A 13399-nucleotide genomic window follows, 5' to 3' on the forward strand; every position below is an offset into this window, starting at 1 on the left:
TTGACACTTTCTTATCTCATCACCGCTATTGTTTATGTAGAGAGTGAACAGTAATGGACCAAGTATATAACCTTGTGGGACCCCTTTAACCAACTCCAATGGCTCCTACTGGATGTCCTCGACTCTAACAGCCTGATTTCCATCCTTTAGATAGTCATGAAACCAACGACAGGCATCCAATCCCAGTCCTATTGATGACAGTTTACCTAAAATTATCGCATGGTCTACAATGTCAAAAACTTGAGACAAATCTATGAACAAGGCGGTACAGTGCTTTCTATTATCTAGGGCATTAGTAATATAATTTACAACACGTACAGTGGCCATAATAGTACCGTGTTTAGGTCTGAAGCCAGATTGATTAGTAGAAAGAGTATTGTTAACAGTTAAAACATTCACTACCATCACCTCCCTTGAAGAGTGGTAAAACAAAAGCTGTTTTCCTACGACAAATGTTGGATTAAAGATATGCGTCACTGTACTAGAAATAACAGGTGCCGCAAACTTGAGTAAATATGGATCAGATAGTCAGCACCTAATGATTTCTTAGAATCTATTGCAGATAGTGCCGATAAGACCTCATCTTCTGTGACTTTTTGAAAATTAAAAAACTGCTTTGAAAAGAAGAAAAAAAATTATGGGCCGAGGGACTGAAACAATAGACCGGTCAGGATCATGTTGGCCATTTTTTCATTCAAAAAGAAAACCATCAGAAATAAAATTCTTATTTAAAAACATCACAAATTTCCGTTCGGTCACTGATGATCCCAGATTCCAATGTAAGTTTCTACGGCAGGGAAGTCAAGGAGTTTCCTCGTTTAAGTGAGTTAACAGTTTTCCAGAATTTAGCGGGATCACCAGCAGACTCTGTCATAGCATCAAGAAAATACCTAGATTTGGAATTTTTATCCCCTCCGTCCATTTATTTCTTAATTGCCTAAAAAGCAGCCAATCAGCTGTTTCACCAGTTTTCCTTGCCAAGGCCCATGCTTGATTCTTTTGCAGAAAAGGGATTTTCAAATCAGAGGAGAACGAAGGATTAGTTCAATTTTTTACCCTAAATCGCTTTAACGGGCGTGTTGATCAGCCATAAAGGTAAACATTGCTGAAAAGAAAGAGAACGCTGAAACTGGGTCCATTATGCAGTTTACGGATAAAAGCTCTGAATAATAAAGGTAATGGATAAAGGCTTGCTCTGAGAAGTGTTTATAGTTTCTCTTTAGAATTGTACAGGGGTAGTTGTTTTTAGACTAGTATCTCTGATACATGCAATAGGGAACTGGTCACTGATGTCATTAGCAAATAACCCACTAGCTATATATTTGTGAGGTGTATTTGTAAAGATACGGTCTATTAATGTAGATTTTTGGGGTCTTTTGGATTAGGACAGGTAGGTATTTAGGTAGGAGATTTGTCTTCCAACAAGACAATGATCCAAAACATAAAGCAAAATCTACAATGGAATGGTTCAAAAATAAACATATCCAGGTGTTAGAATGGCCAAGTCAAAGTCCAGACCTGAATCCAATCGAGAATCTGTGGAAAGAACTGAAAACTGCTGTTCACAAATGCTCTCCATCCAACCTCACTGAGCTCGAGCTGTTTTGCAAGGAGGAATGGGAAAAAATGTCAGTCTCTCGATGTGCAAAACTGATAGAGACATACCCCAAGCGACTTACAGCTGTAATCGCAGCAAAAGGTGGCGCTACAAAGTATTAACTTAAGGGGGCTGAATAATTTTGCACGCCCAATTTTTCAGTTTTTGATTTGTTAAAAAAGTTTGAAATATCCAATAAATGTCGTTCCACTTCATGATTGTGTCCCACTTGTTGTTGATTCTTCACAAAAAAATACAGTTTTATATCTTTATGTTTGAAGCCTGAAATGTGGCAAAAGGTTGCAAAGTTCAAGGGGGCCGAATACTTTCGCAAGGCACTGTATATGGCAATGCCTCCACCCCTACCCACTCTGTAGACATTATACCCAGTTAACAGAACATCTGAGTCTACCTCTACCCACTGTCTGCTCTGTAAACATTATACCCAACTAACAGAACATGAGTCTACCCCTACCCACTCTGTAGACATTATACCCAGTTAACAGAACATCTGAGTCTACCTCTACCCACTGTCTGCTCTGTAGACATTATACCCAGCTAACAGAACATCTGAGTCTACCTCTACCCACTCTGTCTGCTCTGTAGACATTATACCCAGCTAACAGAACATGAGTCTACCCCTACCCACTCTGTAGACATTATACCGAGTTAACAGAACATGAGTCGAGTCTGGAGCAGAGAGACACTGCCAGGATTCAGATATAATCATGTCAGCATGTGATTGTGAGACCAGTATTTCAATCAAATCTAGCTTTTGGATCAAGCTTCTAGCATTCAAATGAATAATTCCTAGAGCTCATAACAGATTCAAGGTAATATTAGATGAGCAACGCTTTCTCGTGTAACTACTGACAGGCCTGAGTTGGATGGAGACTAAATTACTTCTAACAATACCCCTCTGCCTGTACGAGGAACGGTACCTTGACAGTAGGGTAACAATAACTAAGTCCATCAAAAGTTTCATCCATGTTAGCAGCACCTGTAGAGCTATTTAAAGCTATGGGGGGGGAGCAGTGAGTATAGTCTGAGGAATTGTTCCGAGTATCAACCCCCATGGCTATGTAGCGTCAATTCTCACATGCCCTGTATGAGGCTATAGTGAGAGCCAGGCTTGAGGAGAGAATGCTTGTACCATACCAATTCAGATGTAATCCATCCCGGAGAAATACATTTGGTCGATGTAGAATGTGTATTAGGTAGTTGTTGTGGAATTGTTAGATTACATGTTAGATAGTGCTGCACTGTCAGAACTAGAAGCACAAGCATTTCACTACACTCGTAATAACATCTGCTAACCATGTGTATATGACCAATAGAATTTGTTTTGGACGTGAACCATCATGCGATTAGGCTGGTTCCACCAGGCTAAACCAGAGTATTAGGCAAAACAAAAACATCCCCATACGTGGCTTGCCCACTGTGCAGCACTTTACTGTGATAAAACCATTTACGACAGACAATTAAATCGATTTTTTACAACAGTTTATTGTAAACAATACATTTTCACTCTGCCATCTTCTCAATGGTTTCCTCCTTGTATTTGCCCTTCTCCTTTCCATCAGCGCGGGACTTGGCCTTACGCTCCAGGATCTTCTTGCGATCCTTGTCCAGCTTTAGCCTGGTGATCACAACCTGAGAGGGAAGAGGGAAAAGAGATGTGATTGGCACAATCATTTAGAGCAGGAGGAGGATTGGTTCTAGGTCAACTTCAATATAAAGTGTGGTGAAAAGACAAGATTCCTGAAACCCAAATCGAATTCCTCTTCACGAAGAAACACTTCTCAGCCACAATACTAGTCTAGCTACGCCATGGAGAAACATCTCAGCCACAATACTAGTCTAGCTACACCATGGAAAAACATTCAGCCACAATACTAGTGTAGCTACACCATGGAGAAACATCTCAGCCACAATACTAGTCTAGCTACGCCATGGAGAAACATCTCAGCCACAATACTAGTCTAGCTACACCATGGAGAAACATCTCAGCCACAATACTAGTCTAGCTACACCACAGAGAAACATCTCAGCCACAATACTAGTCTAGCTACACCATGGAAAAACATCCTCAGCCACAATACTAGTGTAGCTACACCATGGAGAAACATCTCAGCCACAATACTAGTCTAGCTACACCACGGAGAAACATCTCAGACACAATACTAGTCTAGCTACACCATGGAAAAACATCTCAGCCACAATACTAGTGTAGCTACACCATGGAGAAACATCCTCAGCCACAATACTAGTGTAGCTACACCATGGAGAAACATCTCAGCCACAATACTAGTCTAGCTACACCACGGAGAAACATCTCAGCCACAATACTAGTCTAGCTACACCATGGAAAAACATCTCAGCCACAATACTAGTCTAGCTACGCCATGGAGAAACATCTCAGCCACAATGCTAGTCTAGCTACGCCATGGAGAAACATCTCAGCCACAAGGGGGGGGGGGGGGGGGGGGGGCTATATCAAAATGTATTACTACTAGTAATATCACTGATGTCCAAGACCAACCGGAGCCAAGTAGGAATGCAATGACCATCAAAAATAAGTAACCTAGGCTAGTCTCACAATTTAACATTGATCCGAGGCAACGGCTTACATGTCAGGTAACTGCACTAAGCGGAGTATTAGCTAGTAGTCAATGTTTCTTCCCCAGTACAAAGCATACACGAGGTGCCTGCTGCCATACGACATGTTCAAATCAGTTAAGATGTCCAGAGACTTACAGTAAGGCGGACTACAGTCAACTAATCTTCCTTCATAACAGGAAAACACCCATTGCCATGACATCTGAAGGATGAAACAAGTGGCGAATGGCAAATAACTGTACATTGGCTCAGTTTACCCAGGCACCCTACAGAAACATTTTAACTCTTTCTCAAGTAAACATTCCTTGATTCCACACCATGTCAAAGTGCATTGGAGAAAATCAATAAGAAAAGCATCTAGAAACTGATGTGTTACCATGGCTTGTCCAACAGAAATACGCTATTTTATTCGTTTTATTTTTAAATTTTTTAAACCGACCATGGCCCAGGTGTGGTGACCACTGAGCTTGGACACACTGATAAACCTGCATGTATTTAGAAATTCCTACAGGTATGCAACACCAACAGGTAGCTGCTGAGAATGGAAGTTATTTAGATGGTGTTAAAGCTAGTTTTTTTTTTGCGTCACTCCACAACAGAAAATAGTATTTTTTGAAAAACCATTGTGGACCACTCACATTTAGTTGAGACACTAAAACAATCATTATCAACAATGGTACAGACGTCATGTATAATACATCTATACACACGTGTCAAAAAGGTACAGGTGTGTGACTACAGGTAAGATGCCAGAGCCTCACCTTGCTGGGGTGGATGCCGACGTGCACGGTGGTGCCGTTGGCCTTCTCTCTCTGCACGCGCTCAATGTAGATGACGTACTTCTTCCTGTAGACCTGCACTACCTTGCCAATCTGCTGGCCTTTGTAGTGTCCACGGACAACCTGCACAGCAAAAAACATGGAAAATATCATTAATGACCACGTGACCAAAATCCTAACGTTCATTTGAATTGGTCAGAAATCAGGTGTTAGTTCTGGGCTGGAGTTTTATCTAGTTCCTCGGGCGTGTTAGTAACAACTAATAAAGACAACCTCATAATTAGTATCAAGTCTGGTCAAACTGTGTAGTTCTGGGGTCTTTACCTGGACCTCGTCGTCCTTGCGGATGGGCATGGACCTCGCATTGTACTTCTGACGGAGCTCCTTGGAGAGGGGGGAGGACATAATCTTCCTCCGGATGTGTGAGGGGGCATTGAAGTGCCTCTTGCGGTTCTTACGCCGCGAGGATGTCACAAATGGATTCAGCTTCATGTTGATGACTGTAGGGCAAACACAGTAGACAACATTCAGACTAGAGCGGTAGGATGGCTCGACAGATTAATCACAACTTGCTACATTTGTCGTCTAGGCAACATGTGTTTGTTACCAGTAACAAAACAAAACAACTGCATAGTTTATGTACAAAACAAAGCCAAGAGATTCCCGAACGAAACGTTTGATCGCTAGCCTTATTAGCGAGCACCTCAAGTGATATACTGTTGTTAAGGTGAAGCTAGTTAGCTACATAGCTAACGTTAGCTGGGTAACGATAGCTTGTCATTATCGGGAACTCATGTCAATAGCTACAACATTTAGCTAGCTAGACAAGCTATCCACCCAACAACTGCATAACTAACGTTTAACAATTCAGAGACAATCAGAGACCACCACTTACAAGTTCACACAAAAATCAATGAGCTGCTATGTACGCGTCACATCCATGCTTTCAACATGGCATGGGTACACAGATAGCTAGCTACCTAGCAAAGTTGCGAATGCTATGTTTGATGCGCAGTGGACTTCAGTGTTAGCGACATTCAAACTACACATTTCAATGCCATGGGGTTCGCTAAAATATGAGACACTATGAAAACAAATCGTGAAATGAATGTTCAGGCCCAGTTCAATTCGTAGCCTGTCTGCCATTCTCTGGGGTTTAACGGGTAGCTAGCAAGCCAGCACCGGTCGAGGGATGCAGATTACGATACGTTTTTATTCAGCAACCAATATAAAATGTGGCTCCAATAGTGATCACTATAGAAATATATCAGCGGTACCTGACTCTACGAGTACTTTTGGGGACCAACAAAAGTGTATAACATAGGATGGATGTTGATACTTTGGTGAAAATGTCAACAAGGAATTCTTACCCTGCCGATTACTCCTCTATGACCGGCGGAAAAGAGACTCTCATTGTACTTCCGCTCGCATTAGTTCACACATGAGTCCCGCGAGAAGTGCACACACAGAATGAGAGTTACTGCTGCTTGTACTTCGAAGCTGGAAGTTACATCAATCAAAATAATCAATTTGAATCAAAAATAAAAATGTACAAATGTGTATGTAGTACATTGACAAATATGAAATGTTTATTTGTTCCTACAAGATTGTTACTGTGCTTTGGAGTTTCACATTAGTCAATGGAATGTATTTTGGCTGTTTATGGATTAGGCCTACAATTTCATGAAAGTATTAAATCCAGTAAGGGACGACGACGCCAACAAGAGAAAAATCATATCGTTTCATGGGGAGGCATCGTTTGATGGAACAGTTCCAATGCCTCTCAGAGCATGCTATAGGTTGGTGGTCAGTGTGTGTGTGTGAGTTCGTCAGGGCGGGCTTTGAACTGTATGGAAGTATACTGGAGTAGAATACGCGCAGTATGGATATTGACCAGGAGATGTCGCCATAAAGCATGATGTAATTTAGTCGGACCTCCAGGACCTTTTAGGACTTTCCATCTTGACTGACACCCTGACCATCAATTAGTAGGCAATATTTCCCGAGAAGAGACCTAATACAAACAAACTACACCGAACAAAATTATAAACACAACATGTAAGCCATGGAATGACTGGTCACTTTAATATTGGAACACTAGTCACTTTAATAATGGAACACTAGTCACTTTAATAATGGAACACTAGTCACTTTAATAATGGAACACTGGTCACTTTAATAATGGAATCAGTGGTTACTTTAGTAATGGAACACTAGTCACTTTAGTAATGGAACACTAGTCACTTTAGTAATGGAACACTAGTCACTTTAATAATGGAATCAGTGGTTACTTTAGTAATGGAATAACTGGTCAAATTAATAATGCAACACTAGTCACTTTAATAATGGAACACTAGTCACTTTAATAATGGAATGACTAGTCACTTTAATAATGGAACACTGGTCACTTTAATAATGGAATCAGTGGTTACTTTAGTAATGGAATCACTAGTCACTTTAATAATGGAACACTAGTCACTTTAGTAATGGAACACTAGTCACTTTAATAATGGAATCAGTGGTTACTTTAGTAATGGAATGACTAGTCACTTTAATAATGGACTCACCAGTGACGTTAATAATGGAATAACTGGTCAAATTAATAATGCAACACTAGTCACTGTAATAATGGAACACTAGTCACTTTAATAATGGAATCAGTGGTTACTTTAGCAATGGAACACTGGTCACTTTAATAATGGAAAACTAGTCACTTTAATAATGGAATCAGTGGTTACTTTAGTAATGGAATGACTAGTCACTTTAATAATGGAATCAGTGGTTACTTTAGTAATGGAATCAGTGGTTACTTTAGTAATGGAATCAGTGGTCACTTTAGTAATGGAATCAGTGGTCACTTTAGTAATGGAATCAGTGGTTACTTTAATAATGGAATGACTAGTCACTTTAATAATGGAGTCAGTGGTCACTTTAGTAATGGAATCAGTGGTCACTTTAGTAATGGAATCAGTGGTTACTTTAGTAATGGAATGACTAGTCACTTTAATAATGGAATCAGTGGTTACTTTAGTAATGGAATCAGTGGTTACTTTAGTAATGGAATCAGTGGTCACTTTAATAATGGAATCAGTGGTTACTTTAGTAATGGAACACTGGTCACTTTAATAATGGAATCAGTGGTTACTTTAGTAATGGAATCACTAGTCACTTTAATAATGGAATCACTAGTCACTTTAATAATGGAACACTGGTCACTTTAATAATGGAATCAGTGGTTACTTTAGTAATGGAACACTAGTCACTTTAATAATGGAATCAGTGGTTACTTTAGTAATGGAATGACTAGTCACTTTAATAATGGACTCACCAGTGACGTTAATAATGGAATAACTGGTCAAATTAATAATGCAACACTAGTCACTGTAATAATGGAACACTAGTCACTTTAATAATGGAATCAGTGGTTACTTTAGTAATGGAACACTGGTCACTTTAATAATGGAAAACTAGTCACTTTAATAATGGAATCAGTGGTTACTTTAGTAATGGAATCACTAGTCACTTAATTCCATTATTGTTACTTTAGATTTGTGTGTATTGTTGAATTGTTATATATTTCTGCACTGTTGGAGCTAGGAACACAAGCATTTTGCTACACCCGCAATAACATCTGCTAAATATGTGTAAGTGGGTGGGCCACGTAGGTGGGCCTAAGCCCTCCAAGGCCCACCCATGGCTGCACCCCTGCCCAGTCATGTGAAATCCATAGATTAGGGCCTAATAAGTCAATTGAAATAAATGTATTTCCTTATATGAACTGTAACTCAGTAAAAACGTTGAAATTGTTGGACGTTGCGTTCATATTTTTGTTCAGTATACATTGTAGCCTGTTTATTGTGGCTTGCTTGACAGGTATTCATCACCATCATCTAGCCCATTTGTCAGTTTATTAAAACAATATATATATATATATATATATATATATATATATATATATATATATATATATATGTATATATATTCTCCTGTATCCAAGCCTAAAACCCATGAAGGGCTGAAACACTTTAACTATATATAAGTTAGGCTATCAACCTCTGTCCTTAAAGAGTTGCGGAATTTCCAATTCACTTCGCGCTCTAAATTATACAATTATATAGGCTATTTAAGAAGACGGAGGGCATAGGTTAATTTGAATCACGCCGAGACCAGGCAATTTCCAACTCCGCTACACACTACCCCGTACACCCTCTCCGGCCCCCTCCCTACCGACTCCCATCAGATAACCGGTAAAAGAGGCGCAACAACCCCCAGTCCTGGCCTGCGCGACACGGGATAAAATGACACCATGCAGATAAAAACGGGATGAACACCGAAGCAAAAGGCCTTGTCACGGATATCAACGCGCTGTTATAAAGGGTTCTGACCATGCTCGGACCGCACTATCTGCCTGGGTGACAGTGATGCGGTCATAGAGCGAGCAGTTCCAGCTCGTTCCATCCCTCTCCGGTCTCCGGTCTCTCTCTTGCGGCAGTTCGGATGTGGAGCCAACACCGGAGCACTGCTTTCTGCTAACCGGAGAAGAAGATGAAATGTTTTTCCCGTTATCTCCCGTACCTCTTCCGCCCTCCCACCACCATCCTATCTTCCACATGCCACACCGAAGGTAGGTAGAGACTCAGGAGCTGTGTGTATTGTGGTCGATAGAGGAGGGGAGTTTAGATGTCTAGTATAGATCTCGTTATGTTGTTGATCATATGGTGAACTATACTGCATATAGGCCTATATGCTTTATCCGTGCTTCTGACCTTAACTGTGTGAGCTGTCATTGGGAGCTGTCATATAGGGTCTGTGTCCTGTCTGTGGTTTTATCCTATAGCATGATGTAGTCTAGTTAGGGCAGGACAACACTTATGAATGCAAACGTCACCACTGACTGTAACTCGGATCTGGGTGAAATAGGCCTACTTTTGGGCTTAATTTTGCCTGGAATTTGCACTTTTGGGACTATTCTAAGTATGGGAAAGTATTTGACATGTGATTTTACTCTGGTTGTGCTCCATAAATGGATAGAAGTTTAGAATGGATCATTCTGAGAAGCCTTCAAGGAAAACCTGCTCATTCAGAGAAACCTGCTCATTCTGAGAAGCCTTCAGAGAAACCTGCTCATTCTGAGAAGCCTTCAGAGAAACCTGCTCATTCTGAGAAGCCTGCTCATTCTGAGAAGCCTGATCATTCTGAGAAGCCTGCTCATTCTGAGAAACCTGATCATTCTGAGAAGCCTGCTCATCTTGAGAAACCTGATCATTCTGAGAAGCCTGCTCATTCTGAGAAGCCTGCTCATTCTGAAAAGCTTTCAGAGAAACCTGCTCATTCTGAGAACTTCTTGGTAAACAGCACTACTACAATTTCATTCAAACAGTGTGACATCTGTGTTTCAATGTTCTCTTGTTAATTTGTCTGGTATTATACAGGGGTATGCCACATTCCATGTGCTTCTTTTTGTTTTCTCATGATTTGGTTGGGTCTAATTTTGTTGCTGTCCTGGGGCTCTGTTTGTGTCTGTGAACAGGGCCCCAGGACCAGCATGCTTAGGGGACTGTTCTCCAGGTTCATCTCTCTGTAGGTGATGGCTTTGTTATGGAAGGTTTGGGAATCGCTTCCTTTTAGGTGTGTGTGTGTGTGTGTGTGTGTGTGTGTGTGTGTGTGTGAGAGAGAGAGGTCACAGTGGTTAAAATTGTTTACTGACTAGTTGTAGAGGCCACAGTGTGTGTCACTAGCTTGTATCGAGACATAACGTGGAGGGATGGAGGCTGAGAATGAGATACTACATTATTTAACCTTAATTAAAGCATCCCACTCACACATGCACACTCCCCCATGCAGTCTCATATAGACAGTCAGGGAAAGAAGCCTTCAGAATGAATATATGTGACCTATATTTTACTGAGAGGGAAAACTGTCTGCCTTGGATATCAGATGTGTGTATATATAGGGCTCAGTCAGTTAGTCACAAACACATGCACAGACACATGCCCACTCCGTCAATCCTTCCCCCTGTCATCCCTCAAATATACTGTATGCCAGTTACTGTATAAGGCTCAGTCAGTTAGTCACAAACACATCCACATGCCCACTCCGTCAATCCTTCCCCCTGTCATCCCTCAAATAAACTGTATGCTAGTTATAAGGCTCACTCAGTTAGTCCAGCCCTCCATCCCTCACTCATTCACAAAGACAAGCAGGGATGCATACACATGCATATACGTACACCAGCTTGTTCATTCACTCATCCAAACCCCCCCTCACACACACACACCCCTTTCCCATCCCCTCCTGCCGGTACTGACCCTCAATATCAGCCCAGTAGAGCAGCCCAGTGGAGCACTCCCCAGAGGAGCAGCCCAGTGGAGCAGCCCAGTGGAGCAGCCCAGTAGAGCAGTCCAGTAGAGCAGCCCAGTAGACCAGCCCAGTGGAGCAGCCCAGTGGAGCAGCCCAGTAGAGCAGCCCAGAGGGGCAGCCCAGTAGAGCAGCCCAGTAGAGCAGCCCAGTGGAGCAGCCCAGTGGAGCAGCCCAGTGGAGCAGCCCAGTAGAGCAGCCCAGTAGAGCAGCCCAGTGGAGCAGCCCAGTAGAGCAGCCCAGTGGAGCAGCCCAGTGGAGCAGCCCAGTAGACCAGCCCAGTAGACCAGCCCAGTGGAGCAGCCCAGTGGAGCATACATTTCATACAGTAGTGAGTACATACATTTCATACAGTAGTGAGTACATACATTTCATACAGTAGTGAGTACATACATTTCATACAGTTGTGAGTGCATACATTTTCATACTTTGCATTGGATATATTTACCATATCATATGGAGACAAACATAAACATTTTACCTCATCATAAGTAGACATACTTGCAAATGATTAAATCCTTCCAATAGAAAAAAAAAACCCAATTTAATTATGAATTGAACTTTAATTACATGAGTTGACTCGTCACATGGGAGGATTTCACTGAACAACAAAATAAAAGGAATACTGATCCAATGATCCATTGCATCTCCCAAAAATGTTTTCAACATACTGTAAAGCTTTGGTTGTCTTCCTCTCAGGCTTCCATATCTTCTCCCTGGACCTCCTCAATGTCCACCTCTTGAACATCAGACTCTGAGGCCTCATCTTCACAGTCACTTTCCAACCCTGATGAGGATGGCTCGTTGTCAGGCTCAAAAAGCCTCAAATATGCACGGATGGCAAATCATTTTTCAACCCTTTTATTGGTCAGTCTGTTGCGTGCTTTGGTGTGTGTGTTCCCAAACAAGGACCAGTTGCTCTCTGAGGGGGATGATGTTGGTGAGATTTGGAGGATGATGGAGGCAACAGGGAAAAGAGCCTCAGATCCGCAAAGTCCCTTCCACCAGGTGGCTGACGAGATATGTTGACACAACTGCCATATTGCATCTCCATCCCAAAGCCCTTGCTTGGAAGTGTACTTCACCAGACTGCCAAGAACCTTGCCCTCATCCAGGCCAAGGTGGCGAGACACGGTAGTGATGACACCATAGGCCTTGTTGATCTCGGCACCAGACAGGATGCTCTTGCCAGCATACATGGGGTCCAACATGTACACTGCGGTGTGTATGGGTTTCAGCCAGAAGTCTTCATGCTTTTTGATGTATTTCATAACTGCATTTTCCTCTGCTTGGAGCAACAGTGAAGTGGGCAGGGTAGTACGGATTTCTTCTCTTACATCTGCATGCAGAGTCTGAACATCAGACAGGATGGCATTGTCTCCCTCAATCCGTGGAATGGCTACTGTTATAGGTTTCAGGAGTTTCAGGCTGCTTACCACTCTCTCCCAAAATATATCATCCAGGAGGACCCTCTTGATGGGGCTGTCCATATTGGCAGACTGTAATATGGCAATTTCTTGGAGAGACTCCATCCCCTCCAGGAGACTGTCCCACATGATGACAACACCAACCCAATGGGTGTTGCTGGGCAGCTTCAATGTGGTATTTGTATTTATTATGGATCCCCAAGCAGCTACTCTTCCTGGGTATCCAGCAAAATTAAGGCAGTTTTTACAGTACAATTTCAAAAAACCTTACAATACACTCACAGATTTCACAACACACTGTGTGCCCTCAGGCCCCTACTCCACCACTACCACATATCTACAGTACTAAATCCATGTGTATGTATAGTGCGTATGTTATCGCGTGTGTGTGTGTGTGTGTGTGTGTATGCATGTGTCTGTGCCAATGTTTGTGTTGCTTCACAGTCCCTGCTGTTCCATAAGGTGTTTTTTAAATCTTATTTTACTGCTTGCATCAGTTACTTGATGTGGAATAGAGTTCCATGTAGTCATGGCTCTATGTTGTACTGTGCGCCTCCCATAGTCTGTTCTGGACTTGGGGACTGTGAAGAGACCTCTTGTGGCATGTCTTGTGGGGTATG

At 42.0% G+C, this 13399-nt stretch overlaps 1 protein-coding gene across 1 annotated transcript; it reads right to left on the reverse strand.

Annotated features, from left to right (window-relative positions):
* Positions 1-3085: 3085 nt before the first annotated feature.
* Positions 3086-6817, reverse strand: LOC110504601 (large ribosomal subunit protein uL24). Its single transcript, XM_021583362.3, has 4 exons — positions 6366-6817; positions 5320-5495; positions 4978-5118; positions 3086-3250 (listed from the first exon to the last, which is right to left on the reverse strand). Exons 2-4 carry the CDS (start codon positions 5485-5487, stop codon positions 3122-3124), a joined length of 438 nt encoding a protein of 145 aa, XP_021439037.1. The 5' UTR covers positions 5488-5495; positions 6366-6817; the 3' UTR covers positions 3086-3121.
* Between the last annotated feature and the right edge of the window lie 6582 nt (positions 6818-13399).

Source organism: Oncorhynchus mykiss, chromosome 25 (genome assembly GCF_057628025.1).
Source record: "Oncorhynchus mykiss isolate SJ-2025 chromosome 25, ASM5762802v1, whole genome shotgun sequence".
Taxonomy (NCBI): domain Eukaryota; kingdom Metazoa; phylum Chordata; class Actinopteri; order Salmoniformes; family Salmonidae; genus Oncorhynchus; species Oncorhynchus mykiss.